Source organism: Cebidichthys violaceus, unplaced genomic scaffold (genome assembly GCF_023349555.1).
Source record: "Cebidichthys violaceus isolate CVI_PGR_0920_01 unplaced genomic scaffold, fCebVio1.0.p SCAF_53, whole genome shotgun sequence".
NCBI classification, from domain to species: Eukaryota; Metazoa; Chordata; class Actinopteri; order Perciformes; family Stichaeidae; genus Cebidichthys; species Cebidichthys violaceus.
The window spans coordinates 632,513-654,143 of record NW_027176739.1 but is presented as its reverse complement, the minus strand read 5'-3'; the positions used below and the strand labels follow the sequence as shown (position 1 = coordinate 654,143).

The 21,631-nt window shown below is 42.5% G+C and overlaps 2 protein-coding genes across 2 annotated transcripts; both read left to right on the top strand.

Moving 5' to 3' along the window:
• Positions 1-6,386, top strand: serpinf2a (serpin peptidase inhibitor, clade F (alpha-2 antiplasmin, pigment epithelium derived factor), member 2a). Its single transcript, XM_068731740.1, has 9 exons — positions 1-123; positions 1,587-1,652; positions 1,782-2,004; positions 2,189-2,332; positions 2,442-2,484; positions 3,537-3,682; positions 3,765-3,907; positions 4,509-4,713; positions 5,112-6,386. The coding sequence occupies exons 2-9, from the start codon at positions 1,602-1,604 to the stop codon at positions 5,585-5,587; spliced, it is 1,431 nt and encodes a 476-aa protein (XP_068587841.1). The 5' UTR covers positions 1-123; positions 1,587-1,601; the 3' UTR covers positions 5,588-6,386.
• A 584-nt stretch (positions 6,387-6,970) lies between these two features.
• On the top strand, positions 6,971-14,598 carry serpinf1 (serpin peptidase inhibitor, clade F (alpha-2 antiplasmin, pigment epithelium derived factor), member 1). Its single transcript, XM_068731723.1, has 8 exons — positions 6,971-7,042; positions 9,503-9,563; positions 9,655-9,850; positions 10,603-10,758; positions 11,766-11,966; positions 12,095-12,234; positions 12,366-12,576; positions 13,703-14,598. The coding sequence occupies exons 2-8, from the start codon at positions 9,504-9,506 to the stop codon at positions 13,948-13,950; spliced, it is 1,212 nt and encodes a 403-aa protein (XP_068587824.1). The 5' UTR covers positions 6,971-7,042; position 9,503; the 3' UTR covers positions 13,951-14,598.
• The last annotated feature ends 7,033 nt before the right edge of the window (positions 14,599-21,631 follow it).

Genomic DNA, 21,631 nt, shown 5'->3' with positions numbered 1-21,631 from the left:
CGAGCCACTACGCCGCGTAGCCTGGAGAAGGTTGAACACATCTGCCTCTACTCTTATTTTAGTCTTCTCATCTTTTAACCCCTTTGGTTTCTCATCGTCTGCCCCACATCAGACACAAGCCAGGTGAGTTCAGACATCTTTGAATTCTTCAAAAGCCTTTTGTGACTGCGTTACCGATCGGCGTCTGGAGAGAAAATGTATCCGCTGATCAGTTTCAGCACTGCTAAATAATAATATGTCGTTTACAAAAGATATACAGTCTTGAAGAGAAGATGCTGCTCTACAGATCCAAGGATCCAGCTTGTGTAGCTGAGCCTTATCTCGTATGCAGTGTTGGTGGAGTCATAAAGTTCATGTAGTTCAGTGTATTCTGTGTTCTGTGTATTTAGTGTATTGCAGCTCAGCCAAAAAAGGTTCTGAAACAGTAACCTTCAGTCTGCTGGTAAACACAGCCGCCGTATCTGAAACCTCAAGTGACTCTAAAGCTACGGGACGGATCCACTGATAGAAACCACTGCAATGAAAAACAACGTCAATATTCCTGACAGCTTTTACTCATTGCAACAATTGGATATATTGTCATAGTCCCCAGAGGAAACAACTAAGTTGATCCCCGGACTTTTCCAGTAGCACCAACAAACAGGACAACATTACCTACCACAGTTCATGACAGGATACCTTTAAACCTTGAGATAAATGCTAACATACATGCTAACATGCTAGAATGTTCTCATGTCAATGGATCATAGGACTCTCAAAGTTGGCTAACAATTATGTTTGAATATTTGTTGAATAATTATAACGATAACGATCCCTTTGGTTATCGGCCGATACAGAGTGCATCAATAAACAAGACCATCAGAGAGAGGTTTGTCTATTTCTGGTGAAACCAGATGACATCATGCAGGTTCACCAGAAACTCCTTCAGCTCAGACTCCAGCAGAGACCGGTCCACCGTGGACAGACCCAGATCTGGAGCTCCGGAGGGATGAGGAGAGCTCAGCTCCCAGCAGCAGCAGCAGCAGCAGCGTCTCCTCCTCTTCCTCCTCCTCCTCCTCCTCCTCCTCCTCCTCCTCCTCCTCCTCCTCCTCCAGGAGCAGAGCTTCTCCTCTCTGCTGGAGACCCAGGACGTATTGCTGGACCCACTGGAGAGAAGGGAGGCCACAGGAGAACAAGAACCAGGACTGAGAGGGGCAGTCTGTCAGACCCTGCTGCAGTAAAATTAGGTTTTCTAAAGGGACTCTGGTGCTCAGAGACACTATTGATTTTGCCAAAATCAACACAAAATAAAAGCTCCTTGTAATGACTTTAATCAAATAACTTCAGAGCAAAAATGCGGCCTGACAGTTGGACTGAATTTGGACGACTTCATCACTGAATCCCCAAAACTCTCCACTTGGGAAATACCTCTTGTCTACATCATTTCTGCAAATTCGATATATCGTGTATGATTGGCTCTTTGGTTCCATGTCGTGGAAAAAGAGATGAATCTAATAAATCTGTGTTATGATGATCACATATAATACTTCATGGATGCTATAGAACTGTCCTCCTCGTGGTTGATGATGTCTCTTTATGTTTTTCAGGCTGGTCGTTTGGAAATGAAGCTGTGTCTTCTTTTCTTGCTTTGTCTCTGCCGTCTGGGACTGACTGTAAGAAGAACCTCAGTCTCGTAAACTACGTTTTGTTCTGTCACTACAGGGGAAATGTTAATCTGCTGTTTATCCTTTATGTCACGACACTCTTCAGAGAGTGAACCCCGTCTGTCCTCCTGTCTTCAGGAGGAGCTCACTCCGGCTCCTGATGTTGATGAGGAGACGGAGGAGGAGGTTCGCGGCTGTGGAGGAGGGCGGGTGTTCAGCCTTGAGGACCACAGGGCAATAGGGGGCGCAGTAGAGCAACTGGGTTTACGGCTCCTGGAGAAGCTTCCTGTTGGTCCACAGCAGCCAAACGTTGTCCTATCACCTCTCAGCCTGGCCTTGGCCCTCGCTCAGCTCACCTTAGGTCAGTCTACATTTAATTTAATTATATTAATGTCATTTTGGTCCAGTTTGGTAGGAAAAAACCTGAACCTGTGGGGAACACTGCCTCAGACGAAGTCACTGTTTGCCTTCAGCTCTTTGGGGTTTTGCAGACAGTTTGCGGATCTTTAGAAACAGTCTGTTGAGATTGAATGTTTTTCTCTCAGGTGCTCGCAATGAGACGGAGAAGCTGCTGCTGGAGACCCTTCACGCTCTCAATCTGCCGTGTTACCATCAAGTACTGGGAAGCCTCCTGCGTCATTTCAGCAACACATCGTTGGAGGTGGCAGCACGCACGTACCTGAGGCCAGGTGTGTGGTGATGAGGGTCGAACTGGAGACGGTGTATTAATGACGATTGATGTGCTTCTTGTCTTATCCACCTCTAAACATTTTCTTCTTTCTTTCTTTCATCTCTCAGGATTTGAAGTGAAGTTGTCTTTTGTTGAGGACTCTCTGGACAGGTATCAATTACTACACAATGAATGCAACTTACTTTTCATTAAGAGACACACTGCACACATTTGAGAATTACTGAGACAGAAGAAGTTTGCATGTCTCCACCAGGCGGCAACCTCCGGTTCTGAAAAGTTAATCCAAATGTGTTACAGCTGCATTCTCTCTAGTGTCCATCAGGGGGCGACTCCTCTGGTTGTATAGAACTTCTCTCTTGATTTATTCCCTCAGTAAACATTGTAAACATGAGTTTATGGTCTCAATCGCTAGTTTACAGTCTTCTTCAATACAGCATGATGTTCATTTAGTACATTATGGTCCATTTAGAGTCAAACAGACCATGAGGCAGGGGATGCTTTGGGGGCAGGGCTACACGCTGATTGACAGGTCTCTACCGGAGACGTATATGGCGTCCTCTACGACCTCTATGACGTCCTCAGATGGCGACAGCAAAATTGCCGAACTCAAGGCTTCAAAACGGCAGTCCACAAACCAACGGGTGACGTCATGATGACTACGTCCACTGATATATAGTCTTTGGTCTCAATTAATGATGGTTCAGCACAAAGTTTCAGACAACTGAGACAGAGATTGAGGACTAAAAACAATCTTTACTCAGTCAAGTGGTTAGCAAAAAGTTGGAAACTAGAGATGCAGGCAAAAGTGTTAGAGCAGGAAACTGGCCAAACAAGCAGTGAAGATCATTGAATGAGAGCTCCATATACTGGGGAGCTAATGGGTAAATGGGGAACAGCTGTGGGATGGTGGTCACATGATCCTTGGTTGCAAAAGCTCTCTAACGGCTGCTGGTCATGTTGGGAATGGCCTGAACGATAGACATTTATTAAATTACTAAAGCTGAATCAGAATCTATCTCACTGTGAGATACTGGAGCACATTTTCTTAAGATATTGTGAGTTTACAGATGTAAACACAGTCATAATGAATCCTTTTCTTACATTTCTATCAATCATTTCTTTCTGTCCTGTTGTCTAAATGTCTCATGTTTGCTGCGGAAGTAAAAAAAACCCGATACGAACAATGTTTGTTTACTCTTCAGGTACCAATCATCCCCGGTCCCTCTGGTCTCTGTGAAGGAGGTCAACCAATGGGTGGAGAACGCCACCAATGGTCACGTCCCCAACTTCCTGGAAAGTATTCCACATGACGTGGTGCTCATGCTCGCGAACGCCGTGTACTTCAAAGGTAAACCAATCCACCAAAGGCCACTCAGTGTGGTGGTGTTTGTGGTTAAAGTGAAGTTGTGGTTCCTTCTTGTGTTTGTCAGGTGAATGGCAGACACGTTTCGACCCCCTGGTGACTTCTAAAGGAGTCTTCTACCTGGACAACCAGAACTCCGTCTCGGTGGACATGATGAAGTCTGCTCAGTACCCTCTACGCCTGCTGGACGATCCAGAACTGGAAGCTCAGGTAACATACCGGATACTGTAGCTGCAGAAAATGAGTCTTCAAACCCAGAAATAAGACAACATTAGTTAACTTCTTGTTCCCCCGACTGGAAGCCAATTAGTATTCTGAATATGTTTTTGGTTAAATGTCTGTACGGTCTGTGGAGATTTGAGCGTTTAGTTCTCTGGTATAAAATAGGTCACTAAACATCCCTCTGGTGAATTTAGAAGCTTTCACGTGTCTCAAAAGTGTCTAAATGAGACGGCTAAACGTCCAGAACACTATTCCTCCTTTAGTTTAGTGGTGGAGACGTGAAGTCATGTCACCGCTGTGGAGTTAAATCATCCCCTGCTTTCTGGTCTGTTTGACTCTAAATGGAGCATAATGTACTAAATGAACATCATGCTGTATTGAAGAAGACTGTAAACTAGAGATTGAGACCATAAACTCATGTTTACAATGTTTACTGAGGGAATAAATCAAGAGAGAAGTAGAGTCATTTTAGACTAGACTTCTATACAACCAGAGGAGTCGCCTCCTGGTGGACACTAGAGAGAATGCAGCTTTGACACATGAAGCTCTGACTTCACTTTTCAAAAGAAAGTCCTTCTCTCTCATCCAGGTTGCCAGTTTTCCTTTCATGGGAAACACCAGCTTCTTAATCGTCATGCCGTTGCCCGGGAGAGGAAACGTGTCGTCTGTGCTCCCCAAACTGAACATCTCGGACCTTTACAGACGTCTACCTCAGGAGAAAACAATGCAGGTCAACTTACCCAAGGTGAAGCTACAGTACCGCCAGGAGCTTGAGGAGGTGCTGACCAACATCGGTGAGAATATCAGTTTCACACAACGTATCCTCGTTCAACGGTTTAATTAAAGATGGTGAAATACTTAGTTAGGTTAAACAAAAGATTGGCTGTTTGTTGGACCCGTCCACCTCCGCTCCTGCCTGCCCGGTGTGTTTTCTGTGGTTTTTGTACTTCCTCGTTCCTGATTATGTGGATAACATACGAAAACATTCTGTGGATTATCTACGAATTGCAGTGCATTCTTTTTTCGTAGGTATAGTTACGAATGCTGGATGATACCAGTCTGCTTCATGAGACTGAAGGAACGTCTGGAAGAAGTAACATAGATATCTGGAGTCATTATCCGACCTGAATGTGGTCTGTATCCGTGTTGTATGCTGATGCCTGAACACACCTTCTCCGGTTCTTTCCATCAGGCCTCGGATCTCTGTTTTCGGGTCCAGACCTTTCAGGGATTTCCGACCGGCCTCTTAGAGTGACGGGCGTCCGCCATGCCAGCACCATAGAACTCAGCGAGGAAGGCGTGGAGGCGTCCGCCACCACAGCTGTGACCTCCATGCGTTCCGTCTCGCTGTTTTCCGTCAACTCCCCCTTCCTCTTCGCCCTCGTCGATGACGCCTCCATGACCCCGTTATTCATGGGCGTCGTCACAAACCCCGCCCCCGACAACGACCCCATGCTCAACGACGACCCCGGCCGCAACGGCACCATGAGCGACCAGCCTCTGATGGACGATGTCGGGAAAAGAGACATAGACAGCGAGCGCGGCAACAGGTCATGCAGCGACACAGAGGCGGCAGAGGGCGGCGGTGGCGTGCGGTTGTGCGGCGCACCCGCTGGTGGGAGTCAACCGCTGCAGAGCACGAACGGACTGGACGGGAAGATGGAGTAACAAGGAGAAGAAAACCTGCTCCGAACCAGACGACTCTGCAGCCGCCTGAAGCTTTAAATCTTCATGAATAATTTGGAAATTTTTGGAAAATATGCTTGAGATTGAGATGAGAACTTTGACGTCATGTCTCTCAGATCAATGTGAAGCTACAGCCAGGAGACGGTTAGCTTAGCTTAGCATAAAGACAGAGGGAAATAGCTAGTCTTGCTCTATCTAAAGGTAACACAATTCCATCAGCCACTCTAAAGCTCACATGAGCCCGTTAACTTATGCTAAGCTAAGTTTATGCTAAGCTAAGCTAACTTTCTGATATGATAAGATAAAACGTTATTTTTTTAGAGATTAAATAAAAATATGTAGTTTATCAGAGGTGATATTTACACTATTGACTAATATGTCTGATGGAAGAAGCTTCATATTTGCTGTACAGATGAAAATGGCGTCAATTCTCTCGTCTGCAAGAAAGCGAAGAAGCGTATTTATAAATTTAAAAATGTTTCTGTGCTGCAGAGGGAGAACAGCTCGGTTTGGTGTCGCTCAAAAGGAATTTGTTGAAAAAATACAAATGCACTTCAATCATAGTGATTTGTGTTGAGTTTTAGATGAAACAGTCAACGATGTGTCAAATTTGTCGGGTTTCTGATGTGATAAAAATCTTAAAATACAACGTTTAAATGATGTGAATAATAAACATTTTAGGCCTGGCAATGTATTTCAGGACAGGCGCTGCACACACACACACACACACACACACACACACACACACACACACACACACACACACACACACACACACACACACAGACACACACACAGAAACACAAAACTGTTTCATACAAAGAAGATTATTTACATCAACTATTAGTATTATGATGTTAAAAGGCTTTTTTTTCCTTTGCAGATGTTTTATCTGAAATGATTTACATTTGATATTCAGTCACGTAGAAAAAAATTATGTTGACACAAAAAAACGTGTTTTTTGTACTTTGGATTTGTTTGGAGGAAGTTAACCCTTTGAGTGATTCACTTGGGGAAGAGAAAACCAGCTTTTTCCAAATGTGCAGGTTCTTTCAGGCTGGTTTCTGAGGTTCTAAGAGCGTACCAAGAATCCTTTGGACCATTCAAGGAGTCGTTTTGGGTTATTGTGGTTCCAGGGGTTCTTGAGGTCTGTAGGTCCTCAACCAGCAGGACTCGTTTTTTTACTTTACTATAGTTTAAAGTTATAAAACACCTCAGATTATAAATGAATACGTGATCAATCTAAATGTTGCAACGTGGGATTAAAGATGATCACGAGCATCGTGACGGTGTTGCGCGGCACCGGCGCTGTTTTGGCAGCAGCGGGGGACGCGCGCCGCTGCGGGTGCAGAACCAGTGCGCGTCTCCGCGGCTCACCTCTCAGTACCGTCTCATCTGCAGCGAGAGAGACTCTCAACGAAGAGGAGCCGAGCAGAGGTGAGTGCGCTGTTGGATGCGCTGTTTCTCGCTCATTTTATGCGCTTTTTACGCACAACTTTTCACTTTCTGACGTCACGACAGCAGTTTGCTCTCCTCGCGCCGATAAGAGAAAAATAATGAAGTGCTGCACGATGACGGAATGCTGCAGAAAGAGTCCGAAATGAAGCAGAGATAAATGTTTGATGAAGGTGAATTCAACATTTTATACATGAAGAAGAAAACGCAGCTCCAGTCCTTCATGATAAATATACATTTATGTGTATATATATGTATATGTATATTTATTATGTTGATGACGTTTCTTTCTCCAATTCACTTCAGCTTTTCCATCTCAGCTGTGCAAACAAACTGAACCTTTATACAACAGTTCTGATTCAACACTCAATAGATTCTGTTTTTAGTGTTTTATAATAGATTATGAATTATGTGATGCTAGTTATCTAGAATCTTCTTCTTTCTTATTTTGAACAAATTCAAACAGGCTGAAGTCGTGAAGGTGCAGACGGAGTTCTGGGTTTGTCTGCAGGTTATTCGAGGTCGTAAAGACTTTTGTGCCAAGAACATTTCTGCATTTTAGACTCGATAACCTCCCAGATGTGATATCAGACAAGTTGAGGAGCGGCCAATGAGGAAACATTCCTGTGAGTTTCAGGGACGAGTTCCTGCAAGAAAACATGTTTCTGCCGCGTCAGCTGTTTGTCTTCAGGCTGCTGCAGGACTCCATGGGGCCTGTTCACAAGTTAATAAACTCTTGAGATGAGGAGAAGCAAACACACCTCAAATGATAGAAGTTCAATCTTGACACAGTTTCCATATGTGTGCTACATGTCGCATCAAGTCAACATAGTTTAACGGGTCTGATCGCTACATAGAAACTAGATTTTCATCTTTTAAATAACCTGAATGTTTCTGACAACTTGAAGGTCCAAAACTGCCAAAAACTTGTTTCTTTCTTTCTTGTTCCAAACTCGTCTTTTTAGCATTAAGGTCACAATCCTCTGTTGCCTTCACGCTCTGCTCAAAACGTCAGACATCAGTATGTCCAAGTCAAACTGTGCTGCATTTAGGTGCTGAAAAATCCACACAGAAGACAAAGATGAAGTCACCTGCGTTTGTTTTACCGCTCTGGTCTCAAACTTGGACTTTTAAATGTGTTGAGGTGTCGTGATTTTTCAGTTGTTCCATTCAAACACTAGATTCAGAGTCAGACCAGAGTTTTCTGTTTTAGTGTAATATCACAATAGTTTAATATGCTTCTGCGGACGACTTCAGATCATTTTGAGAAAAGAGGTTTTTTTGGAGGCGATGGAAAGAAAAGATCAGAAGAAACTGGATCTCAACCGTCTGGGTTTCCCATCAAGCATAGTGAGTGTGTGTGTATGAGAGTGTGCGTGTGTGTGTGTGTGTGTGTGTGTGTGTGTGTGTAAGTGAGTGTGTGTGTGTGTGTGTGTGTGTGTGTGTGTGTGTGTGTGTGTGTAAGTGAGTGTGTGTGTGTGTGTGTGTGTGTGTGTGTGTGTGTGAGGTCTGAGCTTCAGATGACAGACTTTTTGTTTTTGTGTGAAACCACAGAAACCATGACAACCAGGTCCAGATGTTTGCAGAAGAACAAAAGAAACATTGTGTCTGACCTTTTTTCTTCTTCTTCTTCTCCTCTGTGTTGACATGTTGTGTGTTTAAACACTGTTTCCATAAAACCGCTGCAGCAAAGTGACGATGAAAAACTCATGAGCAGATAATCAACGTCAGTTTGTGGTGAAGTTGCTGCTGGTTGAAGCATTTTGTGTGTTCATGCTTTGTGTTCACACCAAACAAAATGGAGAGTATTCACTTTATCTAGTGAGACACACGTCGGCTGGTTTACTAAAGCTGTATGAAGACAAAACACACTGATTTAATTGAAATAAAAAGGACAAAAAATAATGTTGAATAACTACACAATGATGCAGATTTGTGTTTTGTTTGTTCTCTCCACAAGACGACAAGCTAACAACTTTTCTGATTAATTAGTGCTAGGCTATGCTAACATTGTAGCACTCAAAATAACATCATCATACGGCACAATGTTATTGTTTATACCATAGACAGTCTATGGTTTGTACAAAAACATTTATACACAGAGTTTTGTCCGGTCCTCGTACAAATACGAGGTGCTAATTTCCCATTTTTGATCCAACAACGTCAGGAAGTCAGTGACTACAGGAAGAAAAAAACTCAACGCTGATAGGTTTTGACAACATCTGACAAATCTGAATTTGTTGAAATATTTCAAACTGAAATTCGGGTCTATTCACATCGTTGCTATTGCCGCACGAAAAATAGTTTTCAGACACAATTCAGGTGTCGTACCAGCAATTCCCTCACTGAACTTTCGAATTAGCAGTTGTTACTCCATCACTGGTGGGAAAGATATGATAACTCTTCATCAACATGTCTTCATGTGTGTGTTTTATCTTCCAGGATGAAGCAAACCACTTTCCTGCTGGTGTTTGGAGTCGTCCTGAGCGTCTGTCAGGCTCAGGTACCACATTTACACCCGTCATCATGTTTTATACGCTACAGGGTGTTGTTCTTTTGGCTCGGTAAAAAGCAGCTTTGTTGGTCTCTTCCAGTCGGACGCGGGAGGCGAGGAGCCGGGCGGAGAAGAAGAACATGTGGAGCTCTTCACCACGCCGGCGACTAAGATGGGCGCCGCCACCTCGGACTTCGGCTACAACCTGTTCCGCGCTCTGGCGAGCCGCGAGTCTGCGACCAACGTCTTCCTGGCCCCCATCAGTGTGTCTGCGGCGCTGACACAGCTCTCCATGGGTGACGACACAAACACACAACAAACTAAAACCAAACTGGTGCTTTGGCTTTGACCGTCACGGTGTGTACGGACTCGTCGGCCAAACTGGTTCAAATTAAGTTTTGTTTGCACCGTCATCATGTGGTCTCAGGTGTCACATGATCTGTTTTGTTGACAGAAACCAAGTTTAGCATTTTTAATAATAACTGGACATTCCACTTCTGTGCCTGATAGCTAGCAACATTTATCCAGCCACACTGGACGCCTCAAGGCAATACTTAACCTTAAAAAGCTGTTTCTCTTAAACACATATTGAAGGTTAGAGTCCTGCACCGAGAGGAGTACCTGCAGAAAGATGCAGGAACATTAATGGGGACAGGTATGGGTAACAATATCTGGTCACTAACATCTTTGCATGGGGTTTGGAGATTCTACTTAAAAAAAGTCAAAACATTGTCTAAATAAGCTCATAATCATGGGATGATAATGTTGGTAATGTCTGCTGGATGTGCTGATATGTTGTAATGCCATAACACTTTTGCAACAAAATAATGCCAGAAGTTTTTCCACATGTTGTAACCTCTAAGTGGCCAAAATTCTTGCGGCTTAAATAGTAACATTCATTATTTAACAGCAATATTTACACATTAGACCCCATTCCTCAGTCTGAGCCTGAGCCTGAGACAGGAAACAGACAGAAAAGATTGCCATGGAAGACAATATGCCTGAATCTTTCCAGAATATGTCATCTCACATAACTTCTGTCCCACAGGAGGGTCTGAGAATGCTCAAAGGCAGCTGTTCAGGGCTCTGAGATACCACACCCTGCAGGACCCTCAGCTCCACAACACCCTCAAAGACCTGCTGGTCTCCGTCAGGGCGCCTGGAAAAGGCCTGAGCACTGCCGCACGCATCTACATGGCTCGACGTGAGTTCATTTAGGGGGTTGACTTTTTTTCAAACCGAAAAAACAGCCTCACTATCTACAACCGATTCATGAAGAATGATGGGAACGTTTTGATGCGTACTACAAAATAGAAATTTTCAGCTTTTGTCACAGGGCCAAATATTTTTGTTGGAGGGCCAGATTCGGCCCACAGGTTGCTGTTTGTTAAAATGTGGTGCGTCTTGATGTTTATTCTTATAATTGTCCTGAATGTTCTGATGTCTCTGCGTGAGAGCTGCTCCAGCTCAGAAAAACCTGATTTCGGTCGGTGTGTTTGTTCTACATGTCATCCAACCAAGGAAGGTTCTTTATGGGCGCTCTGAACGGTCACATTGAAAAGTGTCTCTCCTCAAAGATATTTATGGTGTTTAATTTGGTTGTTGGTTGAAATTTACTGAAAAAAGAGAGCTTAAAGCCCCTTTCCTACTGGACAAAAAAAACCCACCCACGAATATCCGTCTTTTGTCTTCAATGGGAAAGGTTACAAATGACCCTTCAGTAGTCAAAGGTATTTATCAACACCAACTCCAAAAGGCAGCAATAGAAACATGACACCTGTCAGCCACAAATGACATCCATTACAGCAGCGCTCGATTATTGTTTCAAATTAAGATTGGAGAGAGACTGCTTAAATAACAAATATAATAAAAATTGTAACCATTATAACATTTTCACTGTTTTCTGCTGTGTACTTTACTTTAAACGTGACACACAAAAGTCATCAGAAAAGAAAGTATGATGACTGACAATTTTAGAGTTTAATTTGTTTGTTTGCGTCCCCATTCCTGGGGTCCATTTAGAAAAATATCAACATTTTAATTCAATGTTTATGATTTTATTAATCTTTTTCACACAAAAGTCTTGCTCCACTATGTCTTACAGAAAATACAATCTTCAGTCAAATTAATCTTCATAGACTCATTATTCTTTGTTTTCTTGATAAGAATGTTAATTTGTGAAGGTCTGAACTTTAAACCGTCTGTTTTCAGGACGTCTGAAGCAGGACTTCTTTGCGCTGGTGGAGCAGCAATATGGAGTTCGTCCTAAGGCACTGCTAGGAGGGAACAAAGATGTGAAAGAAATCAACGACTGGGTATCTCGGGAGACCGGCGGGAAGGTACAGCGCCTCTTGGACAAGCCCCTCCCCCAAAACTCTGGAGTGAACACTGTGAGCGCCGCCTACTTCAAAGGTAGGTCAAATGTCACCAAATCCTCTGACGGTCAAACAACAAGGAAAAGCTGCGCTAGCTGGTGGATTTGTTCGAATGTTTAGGTTCCAGATGAGGATGAATGAACACCGTTTTCTCTCTGTAAACAGGGAAGTGGATGACTCGGTTCGGTCAGAGTGGAGCAATGGAGAACTTTCAGGTGGACGGCGGGGCACCTGTCCGCATTCCCATGATGCAACAGGACAACTACCCTGTGAAGATGGGTGTCGACTCAGACTTGAGCTGCACGGTGAGTATTTTTTACTCTGAAGTGACCTTTAAACTGCAAGGAAATGTACGGAGATTGGTTTAAACTTTGTTAACAAAAAAGTAAGTCGACCCACTTTCTGAGAAGTCTCCTGAACGTTTTTTTTTCTCCAGATCGCTCAGATCCAGATGGAGAACGACGTCAGCATGTTCGTCTTCCTGCCCGATGACGTGACCTCCAACACGACCCTGCTGGAGGAGAGTCTGACCGCTGAGTTTGTCCAGGACCTCTCCATGACGCTCCACCCGGCCCAGGTGTCCCTCTCTCTGCCCACCCTGAAGCTCAGCTACTCCACAGACCTGCTGCCGCTGCTCAGCGACCTGGGTGAGTCCAAGTCTGACACGCAGTCTTTTACGGGCATTTCCAACAAATACAGATAGAGAACAACGTTGCACAAATATGTTGTGTTTCATGTTTGTATCTGTCTATATTCTAGTAAGAATTCTATGTTTGAATTTTCAGACCAATTGCTGAAAATAGTCCCCAACAAATGCACTATTTCCTTCTGTTTGTTTGATAAAAACTACAGTTACCAGCAGTTTAAGAGACAACTTAGCCTATTTTAAAAATGAGTGTAATGTGTATGTGTTTTTAAAGAGTTAAGTCTTCAGTAGGAACCAAAGGGCTCGGAGCTGAGAAACTCAGACTGGAAGTCAGAGAGTATTGAGAGACGGAACGTTTTGAATCTGCACGTAGGATTTGTTGACTAAAAGAAAAATATATGATCTTTTAAATTAATTCCACTCGAATGAGGAGCATTGTTAAATAGATAAAGGAAGTAGGGATGCAACCAAAAAATCATTTCATTAGCAATTTTGGCAATTTTTTCGATATATTTATTAATTGTCTGGTCTGTTTTATGGCAAACAAATACTGAAAAAAGTGCTTGTTGCAGTTTCTCCTTGCCCAAATTGACATCTTCAAATGTCTTCTTTTCGTCCAATCCTCAAAGATATTAAATGTACAAATGTAAAACAAAGAAAAGCAACATATATAGTGTATAATATAATTGACATTTGGTTGAAAAATTACCTGAAACAAATAATCACTTATTAAAAGAGATGCTGATTAATTTTCAGCTGATAGAATTATCGCTGCAGCTTTAAAATAAAGTTAAATATCATCTGCAAATGGGGTGACAAATGATGCAACACTTGTTCACTGTGATGGCTTTATATGACAGGAAGTGATGTCATTGATTGTCTACTAATTGATATTATTTTTTAACTCTTTCTATATCTTTTCTCGCCAAATCTTCCTTCACCTTCCATTACTCATCTTCCTCCTATTCTTTTCATCGTCTTTCTCCTCGTCTTTCTCTTCTTCACCCTTCTCGTTTTTTTCCCTTCCTAATCTTCCTTTTTCTTCACCTCCAACTATTGTTCCTCTATCCCATCGTCTTCCTCCTCATCTTCCTCCTCTTCCCCATTTCTATCCCCCCCCCCCGTAGGTCTCTCTGAATGGCTAGCGAACACGGACCTGGAGAAGATCTCGAATCAGCACATGAAGCTCGGTAGCGTTAATCACAAGGTCGTCATGGAGACGGCGCCCGAGGGGAACCAGTACCCCGATGCCGCCTCAGAGACTCACCTGTCCTACCGAGTGGACCGGCCCTTCCTCTACCTGATCCGGGACGAAGCGTCGGGGGCGCTGCTCTTCATCGGCAGGGTGGTCAACCCCAAGGACCTGACGATATAACACACACACACACCTGTACTTCTATCTTTGTGAGGACACTCGTTGGTATAATGCATTCCCTAGTCCCTTAAACATCACAAATGAATATCTGACCCGAACCCGAACCCTGAATTCAACCTAATTCAAACCTGAACCTTAAAATCAAGTGTGAACCCCCAAACAGTCTAAAACTTGGTCCTCACAATGATAGATGTACAAGTATACTCCCGCATACTTGTACTTCTGTCTTTGTGAATACAATGCATTCCTCAGTCCATTACCCTAACCGTAATCTAAACCTAATTAGTCTGAATCCTCAAGCCTTTGAAGTGAAGTCCGGTCAAAATGTCCTCACTTTCCAAAAAAGTCCTCACTCTGAAGGTCTAAAGCATGGTCCTCACAAGGTTAGATATACAAGTTCTCACACACACACTCTTAGCAGGTCCTAGGAGGGATTTCAGGTGTTTGCTTTGCGTTTCTGGTGGCAGATATTTGCGAGTGTATTTGATTATTCTCTTTTTTCTTTTTACTTTTCACGATGAAACATGCGTGATAAAAATACTTAAACACACTGACAAAACTCTGAGCTTGCCAAAGGATTGCTTTTTTTTTTAAAGAAATCAAATATTGTCATTTGTGTGAAAAGAAATAAACGACAATGAAACGAAACACTGTTGTTTCTGGTTGGTTGTGTCTATTCCTTAATTTTATAATCCTCCAAAACAAACCAGTTTGTCTTGGAGGAACCTTCATGAATTCTGCAGGACAGGAGTTGTTTTCAGAGTCATAACTTTGTGCAAATGCCAAACATAGTGTCACATATATGTGAAGGAGATGGATGTCAGGAAAGTTTATGCTTGTACAGAGTGAAGAATAGACGTTTGGAAGAAGTTATTTAACATTTTCTTGAATCATGCTGTATAAATGTCAAATCTTTTGTTTAACAAATGGTTTTATTCATCAGAATACACAATGAGTGTAAAATATTATAGTGTAATAATCTCTACAACCAGCAGGGGCTGCAAGAACACTTTTTTATTTTTCATACACTATTACATACACTGATGCTTTGTTACATAACTTCCTGAAAAAGGCGGTCTGAAGTTTTCTGACAGTAGTGAAAATGTTTCAGTACAGAAATCAAAATGATGACTTTTTGATTTACTTTAAACTTTAATTTAGAGGAACTACCAATCAGACCAGATACATCCGAAGGAAATGCACATTGGTATCAGTAAAAATGCACATAATCAAAATTGTTAAACAGATAAAAACCTTCATCCATAATGATCCCAAATATAAAAATAATAAACCCATTAAATCTGGCCAAAAATCCAAAAATAATAACAATAGAGTTTTCTATAAACTCAACCTGAGCCTGCTTTCACTGACAAACAGCTGCTCAGTTCAGTCTGATCGTTTCTCCACATGTGCAACTCTCATCACATGACTCTTCTCCCACATTCCTCAAAACACTTTCTGCAGAAGATTTTTGGAATAATGATTGTTTTGCAGGTCGACGCTGAAGAGATTTTTAATACTTACTGAATACAAATACAATCTTCTTCTTCACAAAATAGGACAAACTTCTGGAATAATTCCTGAAATCAAAACAAGAAAATTATCAATTAAGCAAACTAGAATTATGCCCAAGACTCTGGGATTAATGTACGTCAAAGAAGTGTGTGTGTGTGTGTGTGTGTGTGTGTGTGTGTGTGTGTGTGTGTATGTGTGTGTGTTTGGTGAACACATGTGGTTGTGATTTTCCACACAGTCAGAAGATTCCTGAGGTTTCTGAAACGCTGCCCAGAACAAAGTGAGCTGATACAAAGAGACAAAGATTTGGAATCTCCGACTTTATGTCGACTATAATGCTTTTACTCAGTCGTGGAGGAAGTATTCAGATCCTTTATTTGAATAAAAGTACACGTTCTAAAACACGAATAAACAACAGAAAATAATCTGCTGTTTGGTGGGATGAACTACCAACAGGATCAAGAATCAGAACTTAGTTTTTATAAGCTGCCAAACCCAAAAAGTGACGACACAGGTTATAAGAAGTTGCGGAGAAACATTGAGGATCCTGACTCTCCGTATGTCTGATGTTATGTATTCAGCAGACATTTGGTGAAAATGGCAGTTTTATGATGGATATATTTCTGCAAGTTGTGCAGGCTGCTCTCATCCAGCATTCATAGCCATACCTATAAAATGTATACGCTAAAATTCGTAGATATCCCACGGAAACAATTCGAATGTAATCCTCGTAATCATGACGCATCATGTCTATTATTTTCCCCTCTGGTGGGCGTGGCTTTCACAGTTTCTCTATAAATAAGATTTGTACATTATCATTGGTGGACAAAGTATTCAAATACATAATTTAAGTGGAAGTCCTTCAACAAAAACGCTACGTCAGTAAAAATATATATAATATATATATAATCAGGAAAAGGTGCTCAACATTTTTAAAGTACTCAATGCAGGAAAAAAACAAAAATCATTAAAAGTATATCAAATGAATTAAAATGACCAGCAGCAAATCTTTACACTTAAGAAGATGGAACCATGAAATGTTGAGAAATTATCAAAATTGTTTTCCACCAATTTTCTGTCAATGGAAGAATTGTTCAAATTGTATAAACTTCTGCTTTGTTGTATTATGTTGTACATGTATGTAATGTAGTGCAGTAAAAAGTACAGCAGCTACTTCTGAGATGAAGTGGAGGAGAAGTAGAAAATACTCAAGTGAAGTACCTTACATTTATACTCAAGTACTGGAGTTACCCACCGCTGTACGTGATGTATGATATAATAATAATATATATATATTATTTATAATAGAGTATATTTACATGTATTTAATGCTGCTCAGTTTTCTGAATGCAAGCACACCTCACAAGAGGGAGCCAAACACTCAGCAAACAGGAAAACCAGCAAGACCAGTTCTTCATCCCAGTTCAACCTCTGCAGCTATTTTCAATTTAAATATACAAATTATTCCTTCAATCTTTTTATGTCTTTGAAACATAAAAAACACAAACAACCCAAACGGACAGAGAAACTTCTTTGTGCTCTTTTTGTGTATATGTATATATATATATATATATATATATATATATATATATATGTAAATGTATTAACAAAATAAATTAAAGAATACATTTAAACATCTTTTGCAGAATAACATCAATATAAAATATATATAAATATAATTTTAAAACAATATGGTTGTAGAGTAAATCCTGCTCTCTTTCTCTCTGTATAAAAACTTTATTTATATAGCAGTTTTCTTAACAAAGTTACGAAACAGTCCCCTCCCCCCTATTACACCTGTAATATCAACATTGACCCTTTTCTAACGTTCAATATAAAATATATAAACGGAAAACATTAAATAAACACAAACTAGTAGGACAAGTTCGAACTTTTAGTCCAAGTCGAGTCTCACCTCATTTATTTTCCGTCGAGTCATGAAAACATGTTATATAGTTCTTTATAGGAAAACAGCAGATAAAAAAAACATAAAAATCGCAAAGTAAAATAAAAACAAGATTATAAACACATAAAACACCAGCGGATAAATGGACTCAAAAAGTTCAAAGTAAAAAAATTAAATAATGTTAAGAGACATATTTTATTTTGCACAATTTAATAAATAAATAATATCAAAGTGCAGAAGGAAACATAACAAAACAATTAGGCTTATTTGAAGACTCCACCTAAATAATGTTTAACATTTCACAGTATTATGGACAACATAAAGTATTTTATCACGATATAGGATTTATAATAACAATACATGATCACTTATGTTCTTAGAGTTTACTTCACTGTCAGAAGGAGAAATCATTGTCATTTATTTATGACTTATTTCAGTGAAGAAGCTTTTAGTTTGATAACTACAGAGGAAAAGTTGTGAAGAGAAAAAATAAAAACCTTCATCGTCTTTGTGACAAACACAAACTCACTTCCTTGTTTCTGTCTTATTTCAACAGCAGACTTCCTCACGTCTTCATGATGAAACAAACCTTTAGACTGAAACTCCGGCTTCCTGTCTGTGTAACAAGTGTTATTTATAAAAAATGATGAAACGATTGCGTTACATTAATGAAGATGAGCTTTGAAATGAGTCGCTGATTGTTTCACTTCATTAAACCTTAAAATGTTATTCCTTATAGAACCATTTAATCGTAGAAACCATTTTTTGAGACTTGACGCCGCTGTATAAAATGACCTGTTGTGACCTCGAGGACAATCCCAGCGTCATGAAACTTTATAACCACAAACTAGAGACTGAGGGCATTCAGAGGATGTATGACTTTCCTTTGTAAACTGACAATAAGGTTTCGTAATAGCAGTTTACACAACAGAAGTTCAAAAAAACATAATTCTTACAGAAATCTGAAAAACATTTTTAATACTAAATCACAGCATAACTTTTTCTGTTGTGTTTCCTTAAGGTCTTTGTGTCTTAAGGTGGTATTTAGGAGGTATTTTTGATAATTTTTATATTAAATTCTTTTGCACCAAAATCTGTGTAACTAATTGTATCAACTCAAAAATTGCAGAATTGTTGCAACAACTTATGAGACATAATAGAGGATGTGAATGGCCATCAAATACATAATGTTCTTATAAACTCTAAACTTTCAACTGAAAACACCACATGAATACAAAGAAGTCTTAACTTCCAGTCCAAGTCCAGTCTCAGGTCATTTATCAGTCATCAAAACACAAAGTTTGTTACAGATTCATGAGCAGCACAACTCAAACTGATCTCCAGGTTCTTCTGCGTTATCTTTGATCTGAGGTATTTGAGCCTGTTTCTACCAAAGACAACTGAAAGCTGCTGTCTGGACTTGTCTCTCTGTGTGTATGTTTGAAGAACCTAGAAGCAGCAGAAAACCAGTTATTAAAAGTCAGTTTTAGATTCATGAACAAAAAACAGAACCAGAACCACTTCAGACTGAAGTCCAGAGAGAAAAGCTCACAGAACAAGACGCTCATCACATTTTATTTAACCAGTTTGCCAACTCAAACATTAAAAAAGTATCTCTATTGAAAAACTCTCCTCCGACACAATATTTGTCTTTTGTTTTGGTAACAAGATAAAAGACTTTTGGGGCTGAGATGTTCTCTACTATACAACCTTTTATAAAATAATAACTTTTCATAAAGTACATCAACACAAATATCAAAAATATTTGTGGTATTTACAAAACTATGGAACAAAAACATCAAATATTAAACAAATTAACTTAAAAAATTCATTCATTCATTCGTCTTCGTCCGCTTATCCGGGATCGGGTCGCGGGGGCAACAGCTCCAGCAGGGGACCCCAAACTTCCCTTTCCCGGGCCACATCAGCTCAGCTCTGACTGGGGGATCCCGAGGCGCTCCCAGGCCAGTTTGGAGATATAGTCCCTCCACCTGGTCCTGGGCCTCCCTCGGGGTCTCCTCCCAGCTGGTCATGCTTGGAACACCTCCCTAGGGAGGCGCCCAGGTGGCATCCTCACCAGATGCCCGAACCACCTCAACTGGCTCCGTTCCACGCAAAGAAGCAGCGGCTCTACTCCGAGTCCCTCACGGATGACCGAACTTCTCACCCTATCTCTAAGGGAGATGCCAGCCACCCTCCTGAGGAAACCCATTTCGGCCGCTTGTACCCGCGATCTAATTCTTTCGGTCATGACCCAGTCCACATGACCATAGGTGAGGGTAGGAACGAAGATTGCCCGGTAGATAGAGAGCTTTGCCTTGCGGCTCTGCTCTCTTTTCGTCACAACGGTGCGATAAAGTGACTGCAATACCGCCCCAGCTGCTCCGATTCTCCGGCCAATCTCACGTTCCATTGTTCCCTCACTCGCGAACAAGACCCCGAGGTACTTGAACTCCTTCACTTGGGGTAAGGACTCATTCCCTACCCGGAGTGGGCAATCCACCGGTTTCCTGCTGAGAACCATGGCCTCAGATTTAGAGGTGCTGATCCTCATCCCAACCGCTTCAACCTGTGGGCTCACCACTTGCAGGAGGAACCGCTGGGGTCAGGTGCGCTGCCCCATGGGTGGCAGTGAAGGCCAGGGATCTCGACGGACCAGACCCGGGCAGCAAAGGCTGGCTCTGGGGACGTGGAACGTCACCTCTCTGTGGGGGAAGGAGCCGGAGCTTGTGCGGGAGGTGGAGCGCTACCAGTTAGATCTGGTGGGGCTTACCTCTACGCACTGCATCGGTTCTGGAACCGTACTCCTGGATAGGGGTTGGACTCTTTTCTTCTCTGGAGTTGCCCAGGGTGTGAGGCACCAGGCGGGTGTGGGGATACTCACAAATCCCCGGCTGAGTGCTGCTGCGTCGGAGTTTACCCCAGTGGACGAGAGGGTCGCCTCCCTACGCCTGCGGGTTATGGGGGGGAAAACTCTGACTGTTGTCTGTGCATATGCACCGAACAACAGTTCAAAGTATTCGGCCTTCTTAGAGACCCTGACTGGAGTCCTGTATGGGGCTCCAGTGGGGGACTCCATAGTTCTGCTGGGGGATTTCAACGCGCACATGGGCAACGATGGGGATACCTGGAGAGGCGTGATTGGGAGGAACGGCCTCCCTGATCTAAATCCGAGCGGTCGTTTGTTGTTGGACTTCTGTGCTAGTCATGGATTGTCCATAACGAACACCATGTTCGAGCATGAGGATGTTCATAAGTGTACGTGGTACCAGAGCACCCTAGGCCGAAGGTCGATGATCGATTTTGTTATCGTATCATCGGATCTGAGGCCGTATGTTTTGGACACTCGGGTGAAGAGAGGGGCGGAGCTGTCAACTGATCACCATCTGGTTGTGAGTTGGGTCAGAGGGTGGGGGAAAACTCTGGACAGACCTGGTAAGCCCAAACGGGTAGTGCGGGCGAACTGGGAACGTCTGGAGGAGGCCCCTGTCCGGGAGATCTTCAACTCACACCTCCGGTGGAGCTTTTCTAGCATCCCTGTGGAGGTTGGGGGCATCGAACAGGAATGGACGATGTTCAAAGCTTCTATTGCCAAAGCTACGGCGGTGAGCTGTGGTCTCAAGGTCTAAGGTGGCTCAAGGGGCGGTAACCCTCAAACACCGTGCTGTTTCTTCAGTCGGACGGCTTCCCTGACCACCGGGTCAGGGAAGCCGTCCGACTGAAGAAAGAGGCCTTCCGGGATATGTTATCCCGGAGGACTCCTGAGGCAGTTGCAAGGTACCGACAGACCCGAAGGGCTACAGCCACTGCCGTGAAGGAGGCAAAGCAGCGGGTGTGGGAGGAGTTCGGAGTGGCCATGGAGAAGGACTTTCGGTCGGCACCAAGGTGTTTCTGGAAAACCATCCGGAACCTCAGGAGGGGAAAATGGGGAAACATCCAAGCTGTATACAGTAAGGATGGGACTCTGTTGACTTCAACTGAGGGGGTAATCGGGCGGTGGCAGGAGCACTTTGAGGAACTCCTGAATCCGACTAATACACCCTCTATTGTAGAGGCAGAGCTGGAGGCTGATGGCAGAGCATCATCAATTTCCCTGGTGGAAGTCACTGAGGTAGTCAAACAACTCCACAGTGGCAAAGCCCCAGGGATTGATGAGATCCGTCCAGAAATGCTGAAGGCACTGGGTGTGGAGGGACTGTCTTGGATGACACGTCTATTCAACATTGTGTGGAGGTCTGGGACAGTGCCTAGGGAGTGGCA